This window comes from Rhincodon typus, chromosome 18 (assembly GCF_021869965.1).
Source record: "Rhincodon typus isolate 14 chromosome 18, sRhiTyp1.1, whole genome shotgun sequence".
NCBI lineage: Eukaryota > Metazoa > Chordata > Chondrichthyes > Orectolobiformes > Rhincodontidae > Rhincodon > Rhincodon typus.
The window spans coordinates 14,469,833-14,493,263 of record NC_063349.1 but is presented as its reverse complement, the minus strand read 5'-3'; the positions used below and the strand labels follow the sequence as shown (position 1 = coordinate 14,493,263).

Sequence of the window (23,431 nt, the reverse complement as noted above, 5' to 3'; positions counted from 1 at the left end):
AACAAGGTGTAGAGCTGGATGAACACAGCAGGCCAAGCAACATCAGAGGAGCAGAAAGGCTGACGTTTCGGGCCTAGACCCTTCTTCAGCTTTCCTGCTCCTCTGATGCTGCTTGGCCTGCTGTGTTCATCCAGCTCTACACCTTGTTATCTCAGATTCTCCAGCATCTGCAGTTCCTACTATCTCAGAAAGTAAGTAAGCAAGTTTATAATCAACTTACCTGTGAGGTAATTCTGGGCAACCATCACTAGCTGGGTCAAAATCTTTGGCCGATGCCAGCAGATTGGAAGCATCCAATCGGGTAAGTAATCGAGGTGTATCTGGATCCCAATAAATACCATTCACCAAACATGTGGTATATGGAGCAATCTAAAAAGTAGTGTGGACATTTTAGCATCTTTAAAGCTTAAAGCATTCCCAGTTTAAAGTAGTTTAGGTGGCAAGATACACTCAACAAGCTCAATCTCTCCACTTTGAGAGCATGAAGAGATCTAGGGGTACAAGCTCCTTGAAAATGGAGTCACAGATAGACAGGGTGGTAAAGGTGGCTTTCGGCATGCTAGCTTTTATCGATCAGAACATTGGGTATAGGAGTTGGGGCGTCTTGTTGCAGCTGTAGAAGATGTTGGTAAGGCTACATTTGGTTATTGTATGCAGTTCTGTTCACCCTACCATAGAAAATAATATTATTCAACTAGAAAATATTTACTAGGATGCTACCCGGACTGAAAGGTTTGAGTTTAAGGAGAGGCTGGAGAGGCCTGATTTGTTCAAGGATTATAAAGTAACAAAGGGATTAGATTGTGTTTGCATGGACAAAGGCCTAATGGAGGGGAGGCAATGGCCTAATGGCATGATCGCTGGACTGGTAATCTAGAGACCCAGATAATGTTCTGGGTCCCCAGGTTCAAATCCTGCCACAGCAGATGGTGGAATTTAAATTCAATAAATATCTGGAAGTAAGAATTTAATGATGACCGTGAGTCGATTGCTGGAAAAAGCCTTCTAGTTCACTGATGTTTTTAGGGACAGAAGCTGCCATCCTTACCTGGTCTGGCCTACATGTGACTCCAGACCCACAGCAATGTGGTTGACTCTTAACTGCCCTCTGGGCAATTAGGGATGGACAATAAATGCTGCCTAGCCAGCAACACCCTCATCCCATGAATGAATAAAAATATAACCTATTTCAGTTGAACTAATTAGGGTAGATCAGAGATCATGATGTTTAGTTTTGTTAAGGCAGGATAAGTTCAATATCAAGGTTATTTCTTTCCAGACAAGTTTTGCTTTTATTATTCCCCAAAGAATAGTGGTTCTGTCAATCAATCATGAAATTTCTTCAAATGAGCTGGGTCTGTTTTTGTCTGGGTTAGAGATAATTTTCTATTGTAAGTTCAGAATGCTGTACTGCCAGTTACTGCCAGGAAGATCTCCTAGACTAGTGTCCATAGCCTGACGAATTTCCTGTCTTTCCTCCCTAATTGGCCTGTAGCAAAATTTATTCTTGGGTGGAGTGGTGAATCAATACAATGTGTTAGCAAGGCATTACGATCCTATGGAACTGGCTAGATTCGGTAATGTTTTGCATGTATAATTTGTGTATCAATGGAAAAGATCATAAATAAAATCTTTCAAAGATCAGCATCAGAAACAGTCAATATACCATCTCTCTCTAGCTAGATGAGAAGAGTGGAAATGGCTATGCTGAATTTTAACCATAGATGTTAACCTGCGACATTTGATGACCTTGCAAATAAACCAGACAGAATAGATGAACCAGAAAGAGTTAAATAAAAATACAATGCCTTTGGATCACCGTGCCAGATTGGTGGAACAATTTCTGAAGTGTCGAGTTCAGTTCCTTTCAGGACACTGTGCTGCTCAACCAAATTTTGATTGGGACGCAAGTTGTCCTGTTGATAAGATGTTCACGCAAAGTTGATAGAAAACACAAACAATGGTATGAGCATGACAGCTGCCCATCAAACAGCCTTTCATAGAAAGTTAGCATGAAGGGTCAGCAAACAACTAGGAAAGAAGATGGCACACTGACCATTACTGCAAGGCAACGGAGGTATAGGAATAAGGAAATCTTACTACAGTTGTACAGGGATTTTGAGAGACTACATCTGACATACTATGTGCAGTTTTCATCTCCATATTTCAAGTAGGACATGCTTATATTAGAGACAATACTGGGGAGGCTCATTGGATTGGTCCCTGGGATAAGGGGTTGTCCTATGATGAGAGGCTGAGTACACTGGGGCCTGTATTCTTTGGAATTCAGGAGAATGAAAGGGAATCTGAAATATTCAAGATTATGAAGGAACTTGACAGGGTGGGTACTGTGAGGTTGTTTCCCCTAGCTGGAGGCGCTTTTAGGATTAGAGGCCAATCATTTAGTCCAAAATGATTAGAAATTTCTTCAGTGTTAGACAGGCTCTGGGATTTTCTATGCCAATGAGTTGTGGATGCTCCATTGTTTACCACATTTAGAACGGATGTAGATTTTTGTACTCTCAGGGTATCAAAGGATCTGGGGAGTGAGAGGGAAAACTCAGAGTTAAAGTTCAAGATCATCCAATATTTTATTAAATGGTGGAACAGGTTCAGGGGCCAGAAGGTTTGCTCCTGCTCTTTTTTCTTATAGTCAAGAGAGTTCTGTACAACCCTGGAAATATCACCAAACCATTTCAAGGCTAAAGACAACACTGAATAGTGGTCTGGAGGTGGAGGAGAAATTTTTCCCATTGCAGATTTTCAAAAAAAAAAGAACTGTACCCATCAGTGACTATTAAAATGGAACGATCAGGACACTAAGCTTAATCAAAAGAAAAAACAACTGCCCTTCAGATAAATCTCAGGCTCTGGAATATTTATATCACATCCTATGGCATTGATATTTTATACAAACCAAAATGTTTTCTCGTTCTTACATCAACACTGAAGCGTGAGGTGTATAATTGAGGATGATGTTGATATTCAACAGGGTCATATTTCCCATCACTCTTTCTAACAACGTGATGATGACGGCTGAGAACTGTGCAGTAAACTTTTCTTTGATCTGTGCAATGAATCACACACAGTTAATTCCAAACTGAACAGTTCACAGTACTTTAATTACTGTTATTTTTGCTGAACAGCGGAGAAATCCAAATAATTTTATTTACCCACCTCACCATTTGCCAGCTTTTGGTATTTATTGTCTACCCCTCCTGCCTCTAAGAGTGCCAGTAACTTCAAGACCAGGATGCAAATGTTAGCCATTTCATTTTGTATTGTCTGCTGGTGATAATGTCAAACCAGAAAAGACTTGATATGCTGAGGCAAGGTAAGTAGGTGGGTCTTGTGGCATAGACGTAGTTTCCCTACCTCGGAGCCAAAAGGCCCAGGTTCAAGTCCCACCTGCTTCAGAGATAAGGTCATAACATCCCTAAACAGGTTGATTAAAAATAGCTTTAAGGGAACAGCCTACAATCATCATCATTGGACAGTTATTCCAGAGACCCAGATAATATTCTGGGGACCCAAGTTCAAATCTCACCATGGCAGACGGTGGAATTTGAATTCAATAAAAAGAAAATCTGGAATTAAGAGTTTGAATGATGATCATGAATCCATTGTTGGGGAAAAGCCACCTGGTTCATTAATGTCCTTGAAAGAAGGACCTTACCTGGTCTAGCCTACAGGTGACTCCAGATCCACAGCAATGTGGTTAACTCTAAAGATTACTCTGGGCAATTAGAGATGAGCAATAAATGCTGGTTTAGCCAACAATGCACTTATCCCGTGAATTAATAAAAAAAAAAACAAATGCCAAATCCTGCCCGATGTAAAACTACTCATTATAGCAAGCTGTACTGTGCACTTTCCCAGACCTACTCATTTGTACCAGCTAGTTACAATGAGGGTTCATTTGCATTTGTCCTAGCAACCTTTGCATCAAACCAAACTTACTGGCATTTGTTTAAGACCAAATACAATTTGAAAGCAGGAAGCAAAAAAGTTTTCTTCTAACAAATGGACTTGCCCAGTTTATTAAATGACATTTCAAAAGCCAATCACCATATGTTAGGTGGTTACGTTGCTCATCTACTGATGTGTAACGTTCTTTTATTGTTACATAAAAGATGCAAGTTACGTGACAAACACAGCCAACAGGGATCTCTGTGGCAAGTATGAGACCACTCTCCCAATTAGTTTTGGGGCTTCATTCTTTTGTATCAGTTGTGAATACGTTGCAAAGGAATTTTTTTCAGTTGCCTGTGTTTGCTTGCAGGAGATGACATCAAAAGTGCAGATGACACGTGGTAGGTGCAACTGAACAGCTTTTTCCCTGCTGTTAAATTTAGTGTTGATCTTAGTCTTTGTGCACCTTCTCTGCAGCTGTAACATTATATTCCTCGGTCTGTTTTATTACCCTTATGCACTTTGTATGGTATGATCTGCCTGTACCGCACACAAAACAAAAAACTTTTCACTGTACCTAGGTGCATGAGATAATAATAAAATCAAATCAGAACACAACTCTTCCAGCATTCTTCCAAGTACGTACCATTTGATTTAGTCAATGACATCAGGCTATGTGCAGGCAGTGTTGTAATAGGCTCCCTACACACCACACTAATACACCTGGGATCAGACAATGCACAGCGTTCATGGTCCCGAGTTCCAACAAACATATCATGCTAAGACAAGCATGACAAGACATATGCACTTTGCCAATACCGCAAGTCAAGATACATGCAGTACATTGACGCATACGAGGTAAGACATACACACTGCACTAACACACCAGAGTTCCAGCAATCACACTCCTGAGTTCAGACAATATAGAGTGCTCACATTCTCTACTTCAGACAACACACAAAAATTTTCAACATTGTGGGGACCAGCCAGTGAACATGACAGCATACAAGTACAAGACATTCATCAGATCAGATTACTATAAAAAGAGTGGATAAAGCAAATTATAATTATTAAATACCTCCAGACTGAAAAACATCTCGAAGCTCATGTGGTTCAACAAATTCACAAGGAAGTTCAGTGAATATTTCTTGTGCTCCCTGGAAAGGTAACAGCAGTTAGTTATCGAGAAGAATATTTTGTTTCATCCTTTTTCAATTTCATTGTTTTAGATTTATATCAAAGCAACAGTAAATTATATAGCACCTATAACTGTAAAGTAGGAAACAGCCAAAGTTGAATTAAAAACTCAAAGAAAAGAAACAAGAGGCTTCAAAAATCTTGAATAATTTTCAAGAAGCATCTTTGGGGCAATATGCAATACAATTTATAGAAAAGCAGCACTTTCTCGCAAAATGTAACACAAAGTTTATGTAGTTCACTTAAAATAATTAACAACTTTTGAGAATGCAATTCTGCTCTTTCATTGAAATGTACAACTCTTAAGATTAGAATCATGAAGTGGTTATATCACAGAGGGAGGCTATTTGGTCCATCAAACCCATGCTTGCTCTTTGCAAGAGGAATTTAGCAAGCCCAATTCCCCTAACTTTTCCCTTCAAGGTTTTGTTCAATTCCCTCAACAACTCGTCCCTCACTTCTAAAATCCTCAGCTCATCCCCAACCTAAGTTAATTGAAAATAATCGTTATCTTCCTCCCGCATTAACCCCTCCAAAATAATGCTGATAGTAATTGTATACAGGGTGGCTGCAACAGGGGGAATTCAACTCTAACATTCCTTCATGTGGTCTTTCAGTCCATATACAGGACTCAGTTCGATGTGGGAAAAGTTCTAACATTTAGGAATTATTTCTCAAGTATAAGTCAGAGCAAAATTGTGCTTATTAAACCACAAACTACTTAACACAATTTCTTGATAAGGTAAAACAAATCCATTCATGAATTGGAAATGAAACATGTATTTCTTTTCTTGCAGTTGTACTAACTCAATGCACACAAATAGCGAGCTAGCAGGAGCAAACCGACACTCAGAACCGATTATCGAAAGAACTGCAATAATGACCAACAGGCATGATTTTAAAAAGACGATTAAGTCTAACCCCTCTGGGAATGACCTTGAAGACAACTACAACTCTGATTAAACAATGAAAATTGCACAAGCATTAAGCAGTTCACATTAGATATAGGAATTTGAATGTTGCTGAAAAGAAAATTATGTTAGCTAAGCTAGGGGATTATAGGCTCCATAAGCTTCTGGATAAATGAATACAGTGCCTCAATAATCCCAAGTGTGCAAACAGCTATATTAACAACCAATTTATGATAATCAGTAAAGCATGTATAGTGGCTTATTTATCCTTCCTCAAAGTGATATATGTTTATGTACGGAGACCAGATCTGTGCAAACAAAAGGAACATGTTAAGCCCTGTGCCTTTCTTTTAACTACCTTGGAGTTTGGGGTGCATTTTCCCCCCATTATTTACTCTGTGGCAACATGCCAACTAATTAGTCAACTTCCATGCAATCAACTCCTTTTCTCCTGTAGTATAAGTTGTTGTGATCATTTGAAACGAGATATTTTTGCGTTTTTCCTGATACGAGCAAGACAACATTTCTCTTTTCAGCAACACTCAATGACTGTTCTAGCAAGTGAACATATTAACTGCTATTCAAAAAAGTCCAAAAATCATCTTGTTCCTCTGCTACCATTCTGAAAGTCACATGTTGTAACAACAAAGAAGTTGTCAAGTAATGATAGCAACAATTTGCTATCAATTAGTCTACAACCGATCCATACATGATGCGAGGAAATCTCTGCATTACAGTTTTGAGAACCATAACTCCACAGTTAACTGTTCCTTCTAAGCATGCTACACTTAACATGTTATTTCTTCAATTATTCGTGCACTGTATCCTAAAATGTTATTTTCTGAAATACATCTAATTTCTATTCGAATGTATTGGTATCAGCACCTTTCACCATTTCCCCAAGGAGCTACTCCATGGACTGACCAGTCACTGTCTACAATAATGCTTCCAAACATTTGTTTTGACTTTAGCCCTCCCTCACTCAAGGACAAGCCACATCCAAATCATGTTCAACTATGTGAGTCAGGTGAATAACGATGCACTGAATCCTCTAAAAAAAAAAGCAAGATTTCACCCAGTGACATTATGAAAAAACTTACGGTGCCATTTTGAAGGGCACCTCACACTCCAATATCACAAATTAAGACATAAGCAAAATAGTGTTGCTTTCCCTTCTCTGAATTTGCCGACTCCCACCACAAAATGCACTGCTGCACAGAACATCGAAAACAAAAACTTTGACTGCGCTGATAACATAGCAGACTTTACTGCACTTTTCCAACACTCACTAGCAAACAAAGCAGGAAAAAAAAATACTGTAATTAGTTTTCCCAGGGCCAACTCCTGCCGTTATTATTGCCTCTTCTTGCATGAGATCGAACAATTTTATGATGTAAGCAAATTGAAAACAGATACATTTCACATACATACACTCCACTTTTTTTGAAGAGAGAACATTTTCATAGATATTTTAAGATACAAAGGGGTCTCTTCTGCTATCTTGACCTTGGTTCAATACACATTTTGTGACCTTATTTTAATGTTATTTTACTAGAAAGAATACCAAAGAGACATTAAAGTAATCCCCTCATTCCCTACAAACTGAGCAAAACACATAAAACCTACCTTGAAGACATTACCAGTGCCTGTGAACACAAACGTAACTGGTCCAATGGACTTAGGCATTAAACCTAAGGAGATCTCGTAACCGCAGTCCCGAACAGCTTGCACTGCCTGGGCACTGTTCCTGTAATTGTGAGCCATGCCAATATGCTGAAAACAGAATGCATCGACTGAATATATCAATACTCATTAACAAAACAGCTCACCAGATGACTCTAACTCAGCTCTGATGGCTCCAAGACTAGATTCACTGGAAGACCCTCATTGAAGGCACCTTTTCCCAATATCATCTGCCCTCCCACCATCATTTTCCCCATTACCATCACCCCACCCCTATACCACTCGTAAAACTGGGGTTCCATCACATGACAAGCACAGTTACCGTAGCAAAGCAGGAGAAGCTCTGTGGTGACTGCTGTCTTGCATCTAACTTTAAATAGCAGCTCTAAAAGATATACTAAAAGATATTTATCGTAGACCTAGATTGTTAGATGGTGTTAGGATGAATGGGAGGTTTGGCCCTTTTGTTAAAGGTTTGAAAACTCTCGTGCCAGAATCTGGCCATCAAAAATCCAAGGATGTGAAAGTGAAGCTCCCAGAGGCCAGTTGCATTTATTTAAAACATTAGCAAAATTATGAATGAGGATTTTCTGTTAACTCCAAAGTAATTCACCTGTATAGACATGAGAAGTGCTAGAAGTGAGCAGATCTCAGTCAGAATGAGTCTCAATTAGCCTGTGTCCCAGGATTAGGGAGGTCCTGATTGCTAATGTCTGGTTCATCAAATCGTTAGAGTTTCTTAAATGTTATCATTAATATTATGAATAATAAGTGATAGATATTAATTGTCTTTGAGCACATATAAATGGAAAGCCACAGTGACGCTTGGTTGGGGGGACGGGGCAGGGGGGAATGGTGAAAGGTACAAGACTGAGTAAGTCAATAAACTCTCTGAACAAAAAAGCCACGTGTCTTCATTTCCACCTCGGCAGCCGGCTTGGATTCACTAAAGGTTGATATGAATTCAACAGCCCCTACTGGAACTTGTGTCACTGAATATCAGGAGAAGTTAGAATTTATTCTCGAATATGCTGCTCTACTGGTGAGCAACATTCTGAAATCTTTATCTAGGAGTAACTAAATCTTAATCTTGAACAATGTAACAGAAAGAGCAGCTAACATATCTAACCACCAGCAACTAAGACAACAACATCTTCAAAAGGGAGGAGTGGAAAGAAATTAAGTTGGGAGGGTACTGACAAAATAAGATTAAGTCAGTCATAAGATCATGAAAAATAAGGGGAGTAGGCATTGAGCCTGCTTTGCCATTCAATAAGATCATGACTTGTCTGTTTTTGGTCTATTTCCTTTCCTATAACCCTGGTCAACCTGGTTGATCAAAACTCTGTAACCTGAATATACTCAATGACCCAGGCTGCACTGCTGTCTGAAAAGAGAATTTCAAGAGTAATGACCCTGAGAGAAAAATCATCTCCTCACTTCCATTTCAAATGGAGGAACCTTTATTTTTAAACTGTACCTCACAACTCCAGACTCCCCCAAAAGACAAAACATCCTCCCAGCATCCATCCAGTCAGAATCTATTGCTTCTCATTCTATTAAACTTCAATGAGTTCTTGGTCCTACCAATATCCCAAAATGTGTTGCATGAATTCTCCACTTTTATCTTCTGCTCCTTTTGCAATAAAGGCCCTACATTCCACGTACTTTCTGAATTACCCATAGTACCTGCATGCTAGTTTTTGTGTTCAATATACAAGAATCCCCAGGTTCCTCTGTACATACACATACTGCAGTCTTACTCTAGTTAAATAATGTTCTACATTTCTATTCTTACCCTGCCAAAGTGGACAACATCACATTTTACCATAATATACTCCATCTGCAAATCTTTGATCCTCACTTAACCTATCCATATTGCTTTGGCCTAGATTTTCTTGGAGTTGTCGAGACTCCACGGCATACCCAAAAAGGGGCTAAAACCCTGATATAGGGTTTTCTGACATTTCTGACAGATTTTTTTTGTGACAGGGAAACAGAGCAATGACATGATTCACACAGAGAAGAAACACAAACTCAGCAGGACCATGTGAATTCATGTAGATGGATGCATTGTCACTCAGATTTCACAGGACCCATAAAGAGTCCATTTAGATGTGGGGTGCAGTAAGTTGGCATAAAAGTTATAAGGGACCATGGGAATGAGTAGAGGGAGAAGAGGTTGGCATGGAGGATACAAGGGGTCTTAGAAGAAGGATGAAAAGCTTGGCAGGAGTTGACATACATGGAGCATGGGGAGCAGATGGGGCAGTGTGACGGTCAGAGGACCTGGGTTCAAGAAAACAACTGTGATGAAGTCTTAGGGAACCAAGATGGGCCTTTTAATCAGCCTGCCTTCGTATTATACAAGCCTGTGTCTGTCTCTGAAATGTTTCCAGGGATCACCAGCCCAAATTCAACGTGTACCTACCCCCCACCTCGGGATCAAAAGCTAAGCCAGTGTTTCCTCATCATAAATTGCTTTCCCATCTATCTGCAAATTTGATTACACCACTGTCATTTCTTCATCCAAGTTATTATCGTAGTTTATAAATAGTTGCAGCCGCAGCATAATTAGCATGGCAGTCCATTAGTTAGAATGGAGCCAACCTGAAAATGACCTATATATTCCAACTCTCTGTATCCTGTTAAATAACTCGTCCTCTATTCATGCTAATACATACGACCCCAACACCAGGAGCTCTAACCTTCTGCAATAAGCTTTCATGGGATACCTTATCAAATCCAAATACATACTCAATCTAATGCTTCTCTTTTATCCATCCTGCTTATTACATCAACAAACCCAGGAGCACAATACTACACAAAAGCAGGAAAAATAGAGGACTCTTACCATGAAAGGAGTGTGGTGGCCGAGAGCAAGGAGGCGCAGTCCCAAACCATGTAAAATGTTGATCATTCCTGTAACAACCAGCAGGAGGAAATAATTAGGAAGGTATTGTTCAGGTCATCATGTATTTGTTCCAAGGGATAAAGGTTACAATGGGATAAGTGTACCTGCTGCCCCAGCCCATTTGCCAAATGCCACAACTCTTGTCCCTTTGCTATCCACCATTTTTTCATAATCAATCAGGCGAATTTCCTAGAAGTACAACAAAAAGCAACATGAGTTCTTTGGGACTACAATCTCTTGCAGTGATTAAACATGTTTAGCAACATTAAAGCATTCGCTTGCATTCAATGTCTGAGTGAAATAGAAACTCAAATTTAAATTATCCAGGGTCTCCACACAAACAAAAAAAAAGTCTTCCATAAAACAGAAAGACCTCAAACTTTACTAACTCAAAAAACTGGGAAACTCTTGCCAACAGTAAAATTTTTTTAAAAAACCAGAAAATACTGGCACTTTCAGGAGCTACATTTCCATCATCTCCCTTTTTTTTAATTTTAGATTTCTGACATTCACAGTTCTCTTTCTCCTCCCCCACAAGGAGATTTCATGGAGGAAGTTACTCAATACACACCCTGTGCTGCAATGTCTAAAATACGCAATAATTACACAGAGTCAAGAATATTTATAGTATTCTGTTAACTGATTTATTTTATTACCGTAGGGAGAGGGAGTTATTTTTTCCTTAAAAAAAACTGAATTTTGCTCAACTGTTTTGCTCTTATGTACCTGCCCAATCCAGAGTTTTTGTTTAATTAATCAAAAAACCTTTAATGAAGATTTTATCTTATTTATTATAGATACACACTACACCATGTTTTTAAATTATTGCTATCACACTAAAACAGTCCAAGTTTTAAACATCATCTATTTGTTTTTGAGGTAATAATATGGACTCACTCCTACATCCTGGACCAAGCCCAGAATTTGCCTACTGTGCACTGGCAATGTTGCTTTTACCAAACAGAAAGCAGTATCTGAAAATTATACTGCTGTCTCCAATCACACAAATCCAGCTTGAGCCAGTCAATTGGGCCCAAATTTCTTTCCAGCAACACTGCTTCTCAGTCACCATAATTAATTCTTTAGCTGTGGGCAGGTTTGATTGAATTCCATTTAGAAGGGCCTCTGGCCAGCTTCCAATCAGACAGCCTCTTGTATAAAGGCCCAAATGAATGAGCACTGCAAGGAAGCAACATTACATTAGAGATAGTAGGACCTGCAGATGCTGGAGAATCTGAGATAACAAGGCGTAGAGCTGGATGAACACAGCAGGCCAAGCAGCATCAGAGGAGCAGGAAGGCTGACGTTTCGGGCCTAGACCCTTCTTCAGTGTTGCTCAACTCTTTTGATCTTAAATCCCTGCCCAATCAAGAGTTTTTGTTTATTTAATTAAATCTCCTTTAATAAAGATTTTAATTTATTTATTATGGGCACACACCACACTTTTTTTAAAATCACATTAAAAGTGTTGAGAAATGTTGGCTTCTGACAGTACGTAATGGACACAACTGACCATCTCAGTTTCTAAGATTTCAGATTCTAAGAGATCAACAATATAAACCTAGGCATGCTGAAACAAACCTTCACATATTAATTAGGCGTCCATAAAACAAAAATGCAATCTCAACAACAACAGGCGACAGGAGTTTTGCTTTCGGGTTGACCCCAGTTGTCGGATAAGGGTCAGAATCACGCACTGTGTATTGCTGTCTCTTGGCAACGATTTCCTCTGGATTAGCCACTTTGTGGCCACAGGGTGAGCTCACCATCCTTAATCTCTTGACGTGGATGGGCTAATAGCAGTGACTCCAGCTCAGGAGGAGCGGACACCTGCCATTTCAGGCACTGTGGACAGACGGCTTCCATCTCTTAATCTAAAAAAGTGGTCACAACAGCCAGGCTGCCATTATGGTAGAGGAACCCCTCTATACAGAGTGGCCTGTGAGTTAGAGTCAGACAGGCAGAAGAGGCACCTTCCCTGCAGAGCAGCTAGCAGAGCTGCCATCAGAAGGGGCCCTCAAACTGACTGAAAAATTCCAGTTGGCTTCTAAAAATAATTACTTTAGGCCAATTAACTTACATTAATTGGCTACGTGCTGCTAGAAAATACCAGCCCTTAATCCTTCTCTGGGAAAATGGCCTCAGGTTGGGATAATGCTGACAAGGTGTAAGTCCACCTCTGTACTCATCCAAAGCATATCAGTCTGAATATCAAGAGAATTTCCAACAAATCTTGAAGACAGCACAGTCAGGATCTGTTTGTTTTCATTGTCATCAATAACAATAAAGATATAGAAAATGTTCAAACAAAGTAATCTTATGAGGGGTGTTTAAAGGTCACTAAAATCAAGTTCCACGCACTGCTAACAAAAATTCTACTATACCTTTTCAATGATAGCATCCAGAAGAGGCATATTTGCCTCTTGGGCTTTAATTGTATGTGAAAAGAAGGCATAAGTCTTTTTGGGTATTAGCTTCTCCACTGGAGGACTTTTCACTCCAATAATTAAAGAAGCCTCGGAGATATCTTCTTGGATTATAGCCCCTGCCTGCCGATAATCCTAAAAAGGGAGACATTATAAAAATATAGTTTCTTCTTTCATAAGTGAACTTCAAACACATTTAGCCTCAACAAGCCAATATGTCAGAGATAAATAAGTCCTTTGTACCAATTGGTGATTTTGTGCTCCCACTTATGTTCATAAATTTTAATTTCTTTACTGGATCATGAGTAAATTGAGATAGAATTGGCAGGGCAAGAATCAAAATCTATATAAATTTTGTAAAAGAGTATCATACATTTAATTCATGTTTTAGGCACTTCAGACTTTTACAGACGTTAATAATGCAATCTTAAAAATGATTGCTGCAGACATTAGGGAACAATCAATTAACAGCTTAGAGATTCTGCTCAGTTGAGCCTTATTCTTGCTCATTTGATTGAAATTGGAATAACTGGCATGGAAATATCACAGAATTTGACATCTGATTTACATTCAGCATACCTATTTCGCAATCTTTTACACCAGGTTCATAAGAGGTCAAACTAAAGTAGGCCTTGCTACAAGCTCTGCCACAGCCCACGGATGAATTAATAACCAGAAGAAGTTTTCACTATTTGTGTTTATTTGCAAACCTGTAGAATTCCTTAAAAATTAAGTTAGTTCTTTTGGGTGCTAGGAGAGAAAAAGACAAATTTTTAAAGATTTTGAATTATTTTTAAATTTAATTTATTAATAAACCAACTACAATACCTCAACATAGTTAAAAAATTATTTTATATATTTGGAAAAAGTCATTTAAAACTCAGCTCTTGTAGATAGTGGCTTGACAGCAATTAAAAATACCTATATTTCACAGCAAGTCCATTTTTTGCAGCAATTACACTGTTCAAATTACTATCTTTAATTAAGATAATTTTAAACTTTTAAAGAAACAAACTACACTGGTTCAGAGCAGCTTGTGCAATAATAAAATGCAAATTCAGCAGTGTGGAAACACAATGTAGAATGGGGAATTTTTTTTTTTAAATGGGTGTAATTTTGAGCAGGCACCTGAATTGTGAATGTGGAAACTCTAGCTGCCCCACCGTGCTTGTATACAACATTTGGACTGCTGTTTTACTGAAGCTGTTCTCTCCATTTTAAAAGAAAAACAAGGATCTTTTGGATGGAAGTGAACATTAAAAAGAGGAAGAATTAGAAAACAAACCAAGAAGAACAGACTTTAGTTGTGCATTTATGAGACAGATTAACTGGCAATTGAAGAAATCTTTTAGAATTTGGATTTTGGCCACTTTCATTCTAAACTGAACTTGCAAGCACTATGGAAGAATTCATGTTTGTTACAAAGTGAAAGCCTGGGGAGTAGCTTGCTCATTATTTACATTTATGATTTTGCTCCATGTTACATATTATTGTGAAGATATTTTGAAGATAAATAATTACATGAATAAGCACTACAAAACAAAGCACCTCACCAACGCAATGTTAGGAAGATCTGAATTAGAATATCAAATTAGAACTGTTGAAACAAGACTATTCCAACAACAAAGTGAAGCTCCCTTGCAAATTTTCTGCCTTCAAACAAACAGTATCATTATTAATCCAAAACAGTTCATTTAAAGTGAAAGAAAACTGGAGGCAGAAACCGCTCAATAACATTGCTGCCAGAATAGTGAAGAAATCTGGAGAACAACTTGAGAAATTTGTTCTGAGTGGTAAACTAATTCCTGTTGAGAGATAAACATAGCTATCAACATATAGAAGTGCTGACTGATGAGGTCATGGTTTCTTGACATTTCTTTTTAAAAATGAGTTCCATTCATAGAAATAAAATTGCTCCAGCTTAAATTTAAAGCAGACTTAAAAACTTGGGGTGCTGGTAGAACCAATTAAAATTGGGTCCAGAGACATTGTACACAATGAATCATTCAGAATCACCTTTTCATGGATGGCTCTTCTGTTGGATGGTTGCACCAAGACTTTGTAGCCTGCGCTGGTCACCTCTTTGATGTGTCTTGGAGCCAATGGTGCTCGCCTCTCCCAGGCATTTATATCCTCCCTCCGCAAGGCCAAGACAGCTTTGTGATGCTGGTATCTCAGGTGGCCACAACAGAGGCAGCAGCTTATTGCTCTGTTTTTATGTTTCAACAACCAAAACATGATCAAGCCTGCTTACAGAAAAGAAAGGAAGCAATCCACACCCGTTTTAGGACATGAAAAAGAAAAGAACCATCACATAACTGTTCAATAAACAAGTCAATATGCTGTGAAAAGTAAAACAACATTTTGGTAATTGCTATACCTAGCAACAGTTTTCAAATTTAGCTGTATGAGGACACTATACTTCTTCCCATTGGCTCCTACGAACATTGATACGCTTGCTGTGAGCCTATAAAAATTTACTAGCCTCCCGCAAACTCATTTCAAAGATTGCCATATTCCTAGTGACCTCTGCAAAGTTCGACAGAAATTTTAAGATCATGACGTGATTTTGGGAAATCCTCTCAAATATAATGGGAGGATTATCTTTGAGAGATAATCAAAGATTTGGAAATTTGCCTTTTGAGTCAAATGTCCTTACAACGGGGGAAATTTTGACTGAACGAGAGTACAACCAGGTTGGCTGGCTGATGCTCTTGGCATTCAGCCTCCTCTATCTAATGCCAATGAGCTGCCAGCTCTGAAGCAGTGCTCATGGACAGTTCACATTGGGTTGTGTAGGAAACCCAGTGACTGCATTGGGTGCAAGTTTAATGTCAAAGAGAAGGAAAGTAATCAGGGGATTAAAGGGTGGGGACAGCAGGCAGGAAGTGAACTAAAATAATTCTGTAGAGCCAGGAGGGTCAATCATTGCACCTCTTAACTTTACAAAAGACGACTTTTCTTTAAAGAGAAAGGGGAACTTATCTGTTTGTGGATTGGCATCCAGCAGTCTTAGAATATTAGTTGAAGGAGCTTTACACTAAATGCACTCCATTTGTTGGTCCCTTCGATTTGTAGGCATTTTTAGTCAACCTGCTCAGAAATACTATGCCACACCACTGGAGCAGGTAGGACTTGAACCTTCTGGCCCGGTGATAAGGACATCTTCAGAATTGTATGCAGATCCTAAATATCTGATAAACCTTAATCTGCAATTATAAGTAGAGCACAGAATGAAACAGGCAGACCTCGGAGTCACCTTTGTGAAGGCCTCAAAATAAAAGCCATCAGGTGGATCAGGAACAGGCGCAGGGCTTAAAGTCGACAAAGATGCATGATCTGACTGTTTATTACTGTCATCAAAAAGAATACCATTCTCCTGATAACCCTATCCCCATAACCCCATCTCTGTGCTTATTTATTCTGAATTCTGGAAGTGGCCAGGTGGATTATAACGGTAGATTAAGCTTTTTATGGTCCTGAGTTTTCTCACATCTGTGTTCCACAGCTCCAGTTTTATTTTGTATCCTTACGAAAGTTGAATCTTGAATCATTTTTCCTTTTGCCATTTCATTAGTCTCAAGATAAAACAATGACAGTCATTTGCCTTTAACCTATCAAGTACATTGCACAACATGGAACAGGTTACAGCACATTCTGCATCAACAATTCATTCTTTAAAAATGCTGCCTAGAAATTAATGCAATCCACCTTTACTAGGTGACAAACAGATCAGTAGGAATTTATTAATCTCTGTATATCAATAAATTATGAATCAGATTTTCTATTTTCAAACTTCTAATCATGCATCCACTAACACCATAAACCGATTGTAGAATTGCCTTCGTTTCTAGGAACGTTACTAAATGCCTGAGGACTGAATTGTTTTTATGCTAGGTTTGGGGAGCAGGAGGGCAAAAACATGGACAATTAAAATGAAACCAAACCAATATTGGATTTTGTACCAGGAAAGTGACACAACATACCATACCATCTAATGGGCTGAAAGCCACAGACAAGATTTGCACTTGTATTGATATCTGAGCCTCTACTGATGCACTGCTTTAGATCTCTATCACCTCTTTGAACTCTCGATTGTCAAGCAAAGTCACTTAATTTTGGAGATACTGTGTCGTCTGCAACATGTTTCAGGATAACTTCTCCATTCAAACACTGAGAAGACCAAAGACATTTCCTTCATAAGCAGAAGTTGCCGGAAAAATTCAGCAGGTCTGGCAGCATCTGTGAAGAGAAATCAGAATTAATGTTTCGAGTCCGGTGACCCTTCCTCAGAACGGTTCTGAGAAAGGGTCACCGGGCCCAAAACGTTAACGCTGATTTCTCTTCACAGATGCTGCCAGACCTGCTGAATTTTTTCCAGCAACTTCTGTTTTAGTTTCTGATTTACAGCATCCACAGTTCTTTCGGTTTTCATAAAGGCATTGCCTTTGCTGCCTCATCATAAAATCTGTCCCCTAGCCACCAATTGAATCTTCTCTCCAGTCACTTTCTTAGGCTGAGTGAGACCAGTTGAATCCCACATTCTATCACCGAGACAATTTCTACAGCACTGCCTGTTACCATTCAAACTATAAAACATAATTTTGTAACTCAAGTGCTAACAACTCCAAACTACTTGATAGCTTTTCAACTCCAACATGTACAGGACTCCACCACATATCTCCTATTCTGCACAATGTCCAGCTCTCCCATTGCTCAGTATCCTTCCTAATCTGTTGTAACCTATCAGCCAAACATACAAGAAATTCAAATTATTCCTCTTGCCTATGAGTTGGAAGAATTTAATCTCTCCAATCTCTTCCAGTTTGCTATGTTCCTGTAAACAGTCATTGCCACCAATTCCCTACATCACCAATTGCAGAACTTTAAACTGGCATGCTCCCATTTTCTGGAACTTCTATTCATAGAGCCATAATGTGATACAGCATGAAAACAGACCCTTCGGTCTAACTCATCCATGCCAATCAAGTTTCCCAAACTAAACTAGTCCCATTTACCTGTGTTTGGCACATAAATCCTTCCTATTCACATACCTATCCAAATGTCTTTTAAATGTTGTGACTGTACCTGCATCTACCACTTCCTCTGGCAATTCATTCCACATACGAAACACCCCCTCTGTGAAAAAGTTGCCCCTCAGGTCCCCTTTAAATCTTTCTCCTTTCACCTTAAAAATAAACCACAAAAGACTATCTGCACAACTTGCTCCTTTTGCATCAGCATCCATTCCGCATATTCATGAAGTACCTTACCATGTTCTTTCATTTAAAAGGCTACATGAATACAATTTTTTGATGGGGTTGAAGTCAAAAATGATAGGGCAGAAATCAGAAGGAAGTTCACTCTCCTGCATCTTTGTTGTTGTGAGAATATTTCATAATTAGAAATAAAAGTATCATTATTTCAGGAATCACAGTGAATGGAACATTCTGTTACTGCTGTCACTGGTAACACTGAAAGCTACTTATGTTGTGGTAAAGCAGAGCAGCCACTTATAATACAAACATACGAAATAGGAGAAGAACTATTCGGCCCCTCAAATTTGTTCCACCATTCAATAAGATCATGGCTGATCTAACTATGTTTCTAATTCCATATTCCCACATTCTGGGTCACCAGCCTAACGCAAATCTACCCACCTCTGTCCTAAATATACTCAATTACCCCACCTGTACTGTCTTCTGAGGCATAGAGTTCCAAAGTTGCACAACCAGAGAGGAAATAAAACTTCATCTCTGTCTTAAAGGGCAACCCTTAAATTTTAAAACAGTGCCCCCTGGTTCTTGAATGACCTACAAGAAGAAACAACCTTTCCACACTCACATTGTTTAAACCATTCCAGGTCCTGCTGAGCTTTTCCAGCAACTTCTATTTTTGTTTTAGGGTCCTACACACTTCATTCAAGTCATCCCTCACTCTTTTAAACAACTGTGGAAACAAGCCCATCCTGTCTAACCTATCCTCATAAGACAACCCATTCATTTCACTTAACCACAGTCTGAAAGAAATCTAATGTTCTCAGTCACTAACTACGCTTTGTGCTACAGCATGTAAGCAGTTTCTAACTTAAACCAGCAGGTGATCAGGACAAGGTGATGCAAATGCATAGAGAACAAAATCTGCCCCACAATTGATAATTTTTTAAGAGTAGCACTGAGGCTGCTTTGCACACAAGGATTGTAGAAAGGGTGAGAGGTGGTAAACCTGAAGCACGGTCCAACTGAGGAGCAAGACATTTTTTATTATAGTCTGTTCAGAGTTTTAACATATTCACCTACTTGGTTCAACAACAGTCTCAGAGCGAGTTATCTCATCATTATCGCTCACAGGTTACGGGAGTATGCAAATTATCCACCACGTTTTTCTCATTACCAGTGAGAGACTCTTCAAAAGTAATTCACTGGCTGTAAATTGCTTCGGAATGTCCTGATGTTCTACAAGACATCTTAAGTTTATTTTGCCCTAGCCCATCCCCTTTATTCATCCAAGTACCCAATGAAATTCAAGCATACCATGGGATTCGACGAGTGGCGATGCCAAACATGGGCAGAATCTCAATGCCCATTAAACTATAAACTTGCTACAGACTATATAAAAGCCAGAACGGGGTCGGGGGGTGGGGTCCAGGACCAGCTTTCGCTTCAGCCAAACGATAGGGATTTTGTGAGAATTCTGAGTAGACACAGTTTCAGTAAGTGAAAGAGAGAGTGACCCAGGATAACTATATCAACAATTTGAAATTATACAGCACTTATAATACCGTGAAACCTCGTAACAATATTGAACAAAACAAAATCATTTACAGAGATATTAACTTCGGAAACAATAGCTTGTTAGAAGTACCTGATTTTCAATATTTTAAGAGAGAGAGGCCAAGTGAAGAGATTCAATGTCTGTTTCACACCATATTACAGGCAGCAAGTAAATATTTTGCTGGTTGCTTTATAAAGTCACCACCATTCCGTATTTCTTCTACAGTCCAGGCTTTTAACCAGAACCTGCACTACATACGGGGCTTGAAAAAAATCGTGTTTTTTTTTAAACCACAGGAAGTGAAAACATACGTTGGGAAATGTTTCCTCACCCAGCGAGAGGGACTGGAAGCACAGATTCTAAATATAGGCGCCGTGACAGCGAGCGAGGCTTTTAAAGGGCTTCGACTGTGAGGCCAGCACCGGCTCCTTGGAAAGACTGTACTGTGTGTCAATTTCCAGCTGTCTCGGGAGCTTGGGCCGGGAGAGGGAGGATGGGTCTTTGTAGGTGAATACATTACTAAAACAGGCCTGAAAAAACAGCAAAAAAAACACAATATACTGCAGCCCCCGAAGAGGTGAAGCTCTCTCTGCGCCAATTGATCGTGCTGCTGTAAAGCCAGAGAGGGTGGGGGAGAATTCAGGAACTGCTAGGTTACTGGTTGTCGGTAACATACTCACCTCAGTGTTGAGCAGAGCACGGTTTGAAAGGGATTAGGAATGAAGGCTATTTCTAGTCCGATGTGAAACTAGCTCCAATCCCACACGCAGCGTCATCGCAATGCACTACCCCCTCTATCATAGGCACACATTGACTTGTATGTCACCAGGAAACCTTCAGCCAGCAGAGGTGTCCAAGTCTCGGTCATACTCAGCTTTATTGGCTCGCTTACCCAAAAGAACGAAAGTGAAGTACAGCACACGAACAGGCCCTTCGGCTCTCCAAGCCGGTGCCGATCACCATGCCCTAACCGAACTAAAAAACAAACCTTCTGCCCTTATTCCGTCCGTATTCCTCTATTCCCTCCCTATTCATGTAGCCATCCAGATGCCTCTTAAATGTCGCCAACGTGCCTGCTTCCACCACCTCTTCTGGCAGTGCGTCCCAAGCTCCTACTGCTCTCCCTGAAAAACTTCCTTTGCATATCTCCCTTAAACATTCCCCCTCTCACCTTGAACCTGTGCCCCCTTGTAATTGAAACTTCAACTCTGGCTGTCCACCCTATCTATACCTCTCATAATTTTGTAGACTTCTGTAGGTCTCCTCTCAGTCACCATCATTCCAATGGAAACAATCCTAGTCTTTTTAACCTTTCCTCATAGCCAATGCAGTCAACTTCCTGATATACCTTCTCTACACTCTCTCCAAAACTTCCATGTCCCTCTGGTTGTGTGGTGACCAACCTGCAAATGAGGCCTAACAAGGGTTTTAGGTTTGCCAACTCTTGTACTCCATGCCCTGGCAGATGAAGGCAAACATGCCATATGCCTTCTCAACCACCTGTGCTGCCACTTTTAGGGAACTGTGGACCTGCACACCCAGATCCATCTGTATGCTAATGTTCCTAAGGGTTCTACCGTTTACAGTATAATTCACACCTAAATTTGATCTCCCAAAATATATCACCTCACATTTGTCTGGATTAAACTCCACCTACCATTTCTGTGCCCATGTCACCAATCTATCTATATCCTGTTGTATCCTTTCACAATCATCAGCACTATTAGCAACTCCACCAATCTTTGTGTCATCTGCAAACATACTAATCAGACCAGCCACGTTTTCCTCCAGATCATTTATATATACTACAAACAGAGGACCTAAGACTGATCACTGTGGAACACCACAAGTTACTGGTCTTCATTCTGAAAAATACCCTTCTACTCTGCCTTCTATGACCAAGCCAGTTTTATAGACAGCCCGCCCCAAATCCCATGCAATTTTAGTTTTTGTGTGGTACTTTATCAAATGCCTTACTAAAGTCGATGTAAACTATATCCACAGCCCTTCCCTCATCAATTATCTTTGTCACCTCTTCCAAAAATTCGATCAGGTCAGTGAGACATGACCTTCCCCATACAAAACCATGCTGTCTGTCACTAACTAGTCCAATTTTTTCCAAATGTGCATATATCTTGTCCCTCAGTATCTTCTCCATGAGCATCCCCACCACAGACATCATGCTCATGGGTTTATAATTTCCTGGATTATCCCTTCTTCCTTTCTTAAACAAGGAAAAAAGCATTGGCTAATCCCCATCTGGCCCTGGGGATTTCTCTACCTTAATGCAATTTAGGATATTCAAAACTTCCTCCTTTAATATATCGACATTCTCTAGAGTATTCACACGTTCATCCCTGACCTCAACATTAGTCACGTCCATATCCTTAGTGAAAACCAATACAAAGTACTCATTAAGGATCTCTCCCACTTCCTGTCTCTCAAAGCATAACTTCCCTCTTTTGTCCTTGAGTGGGCTTACTCTTTATCTTGCTCATTCTTCTAATATATGCATAAGAAGCCTTGGGATTCTTCTTGACCCCATTTGCTAAAGTCATTTCATGGCCCCTTTTAGCCTTCCTAATTCCTCGTTTAAGGTCCTTCATAATTTCTATATACTCCTCTAGGGCTTCGTAGGTTTGTAGCTGCCTAGACCTATCGTATGCTTCCTTTTACATCTGACCTGTTATACTTCTTGCATTGAAGTAAAAGCACTCCAGACCTCCAGTCCTTTTAACCCCACGACTTACCTCTGTCTGCTCTTACTCTGTGCTATGCATATCTCATTCTCTCTTCTGTCCCCAGTCCCTGCAGTTATTGGCCTGTTGTTCTGGTTCCCAGCTCCCTGCCACGCTAGTTTAAACTGTCCTGAAGAGCTCCAGCAAACCTCCTGCCTAGGATATTGGTGCCTCTTCAGTTCAGGTACAACCCATCCTTCTTGTACGGGTCCCACCTTCCCCAGAAGACATCCCAATGATCCATATATCTAAAGCCCTCCCTCCTGCAACAGTTCTGTAGCCATGAGTTCAACTGTTCTCTTTCTCTGTTCCTAGCCTCTAGAATCTCTTCCTTCTTCCTACCTATGTCATTTGTGCCAATGTAGATAATGACTTCTGTCTGTTTCCCTCCAGTTTCAGGATGTCCTGTACCGCTCAGAGACATCCAAGACCCTGGCACCAGGGAAGTGACACACCATCCTAGAGTCTTGTTCACAGCCAAATAAATGCCTGTCTGTGCCCCGACTATTGAGTCACCGACTACTATCGCTCACCTGGACTTTGCCCCATCCTGCTCTACAGCAGAACCAGTTGTGGTGCCACAGGCCTGGCTGCTGCTTGTGCTGTCTCCTGAGAGGCTATCCCCCCAGCAGGATCCAAAGCTGTACACCTGTTTGAGAAGGGAATAACTACAGGAGAATCTTGCACCACCTGCCTGCCTCTCCTGGCGGTCACCCATCTATCTACCTGGACCTTTGGTGTGACCACCTGCCTAAAGCTAGTGTCTATCACTCGCTCTGCCCCCTGCATGCACCACAGTGTGTCCAACTGCTTCTCCAACCAAACCATGCAGTCTGCAAGGAGCTGCAGCTGGTCACACCTCCTGCAGATGTAGTT

At 40.0% G+C, this 23,431-nt stretch overlaps 1 protein-coding gene across 3 annotated transcripts in view; it reads right to left on the bottom strand.

The window, feature by feature from the left end:
* The window catches only part of aass (aminoadipate-semialdehyde synthase), a 61,190-nt gene extending 40,530 nt beyond the window's left edge, over positions 1-20,660 (bottom strand). The window contains exons 1-9 of one of the 3 annotated variants that reach the window (XM_020536093.2): positions 20,498-20,660; positions 15,060-15,289; positions 13,002-13,178; positions 10,722-10,806; positions 10,558-10,625; positions 7,647-7,793; positions 4,991-5,069; positions 2,940-3,067; positions 221-369 (exon numbers count right to left, since the gene is read on the bottom strand). In XM_020536093.2, coding sequence (XP_020391682.1) covers positions 221-369; positions 2,940-3,067; positions 4,991-5,069; positions 7,647-7,793; positions 10,558-10,625; positions 10,722-10,806; positions 13,002-13,178; positions 15,060-15,281 — 1,055 coding nt within the window. In that variant the 5' untranslated portion in view covers positions 15,282-15,289; positions 20,498-20,660. Of the gene's footprint in view, positions 1-220; positions 370-2,939; positions 3,068-4,990; positions 5,070-7,646; positions 7,794-10,557; positions 10,626-10,721; positions 10,807-13,001; positions 13,179-15,059; positions 15,290-19,342; positions 19,498-19,907; positions 20,311-20,497 lie in introns of those variants that run through there. The other 2 variants (XM_048607433.1, XM_048607434.1) reach the window with 2 other exon arrangements.
* Positions 20,661-23,431: the final 2,771 nt, after the last annotated feature.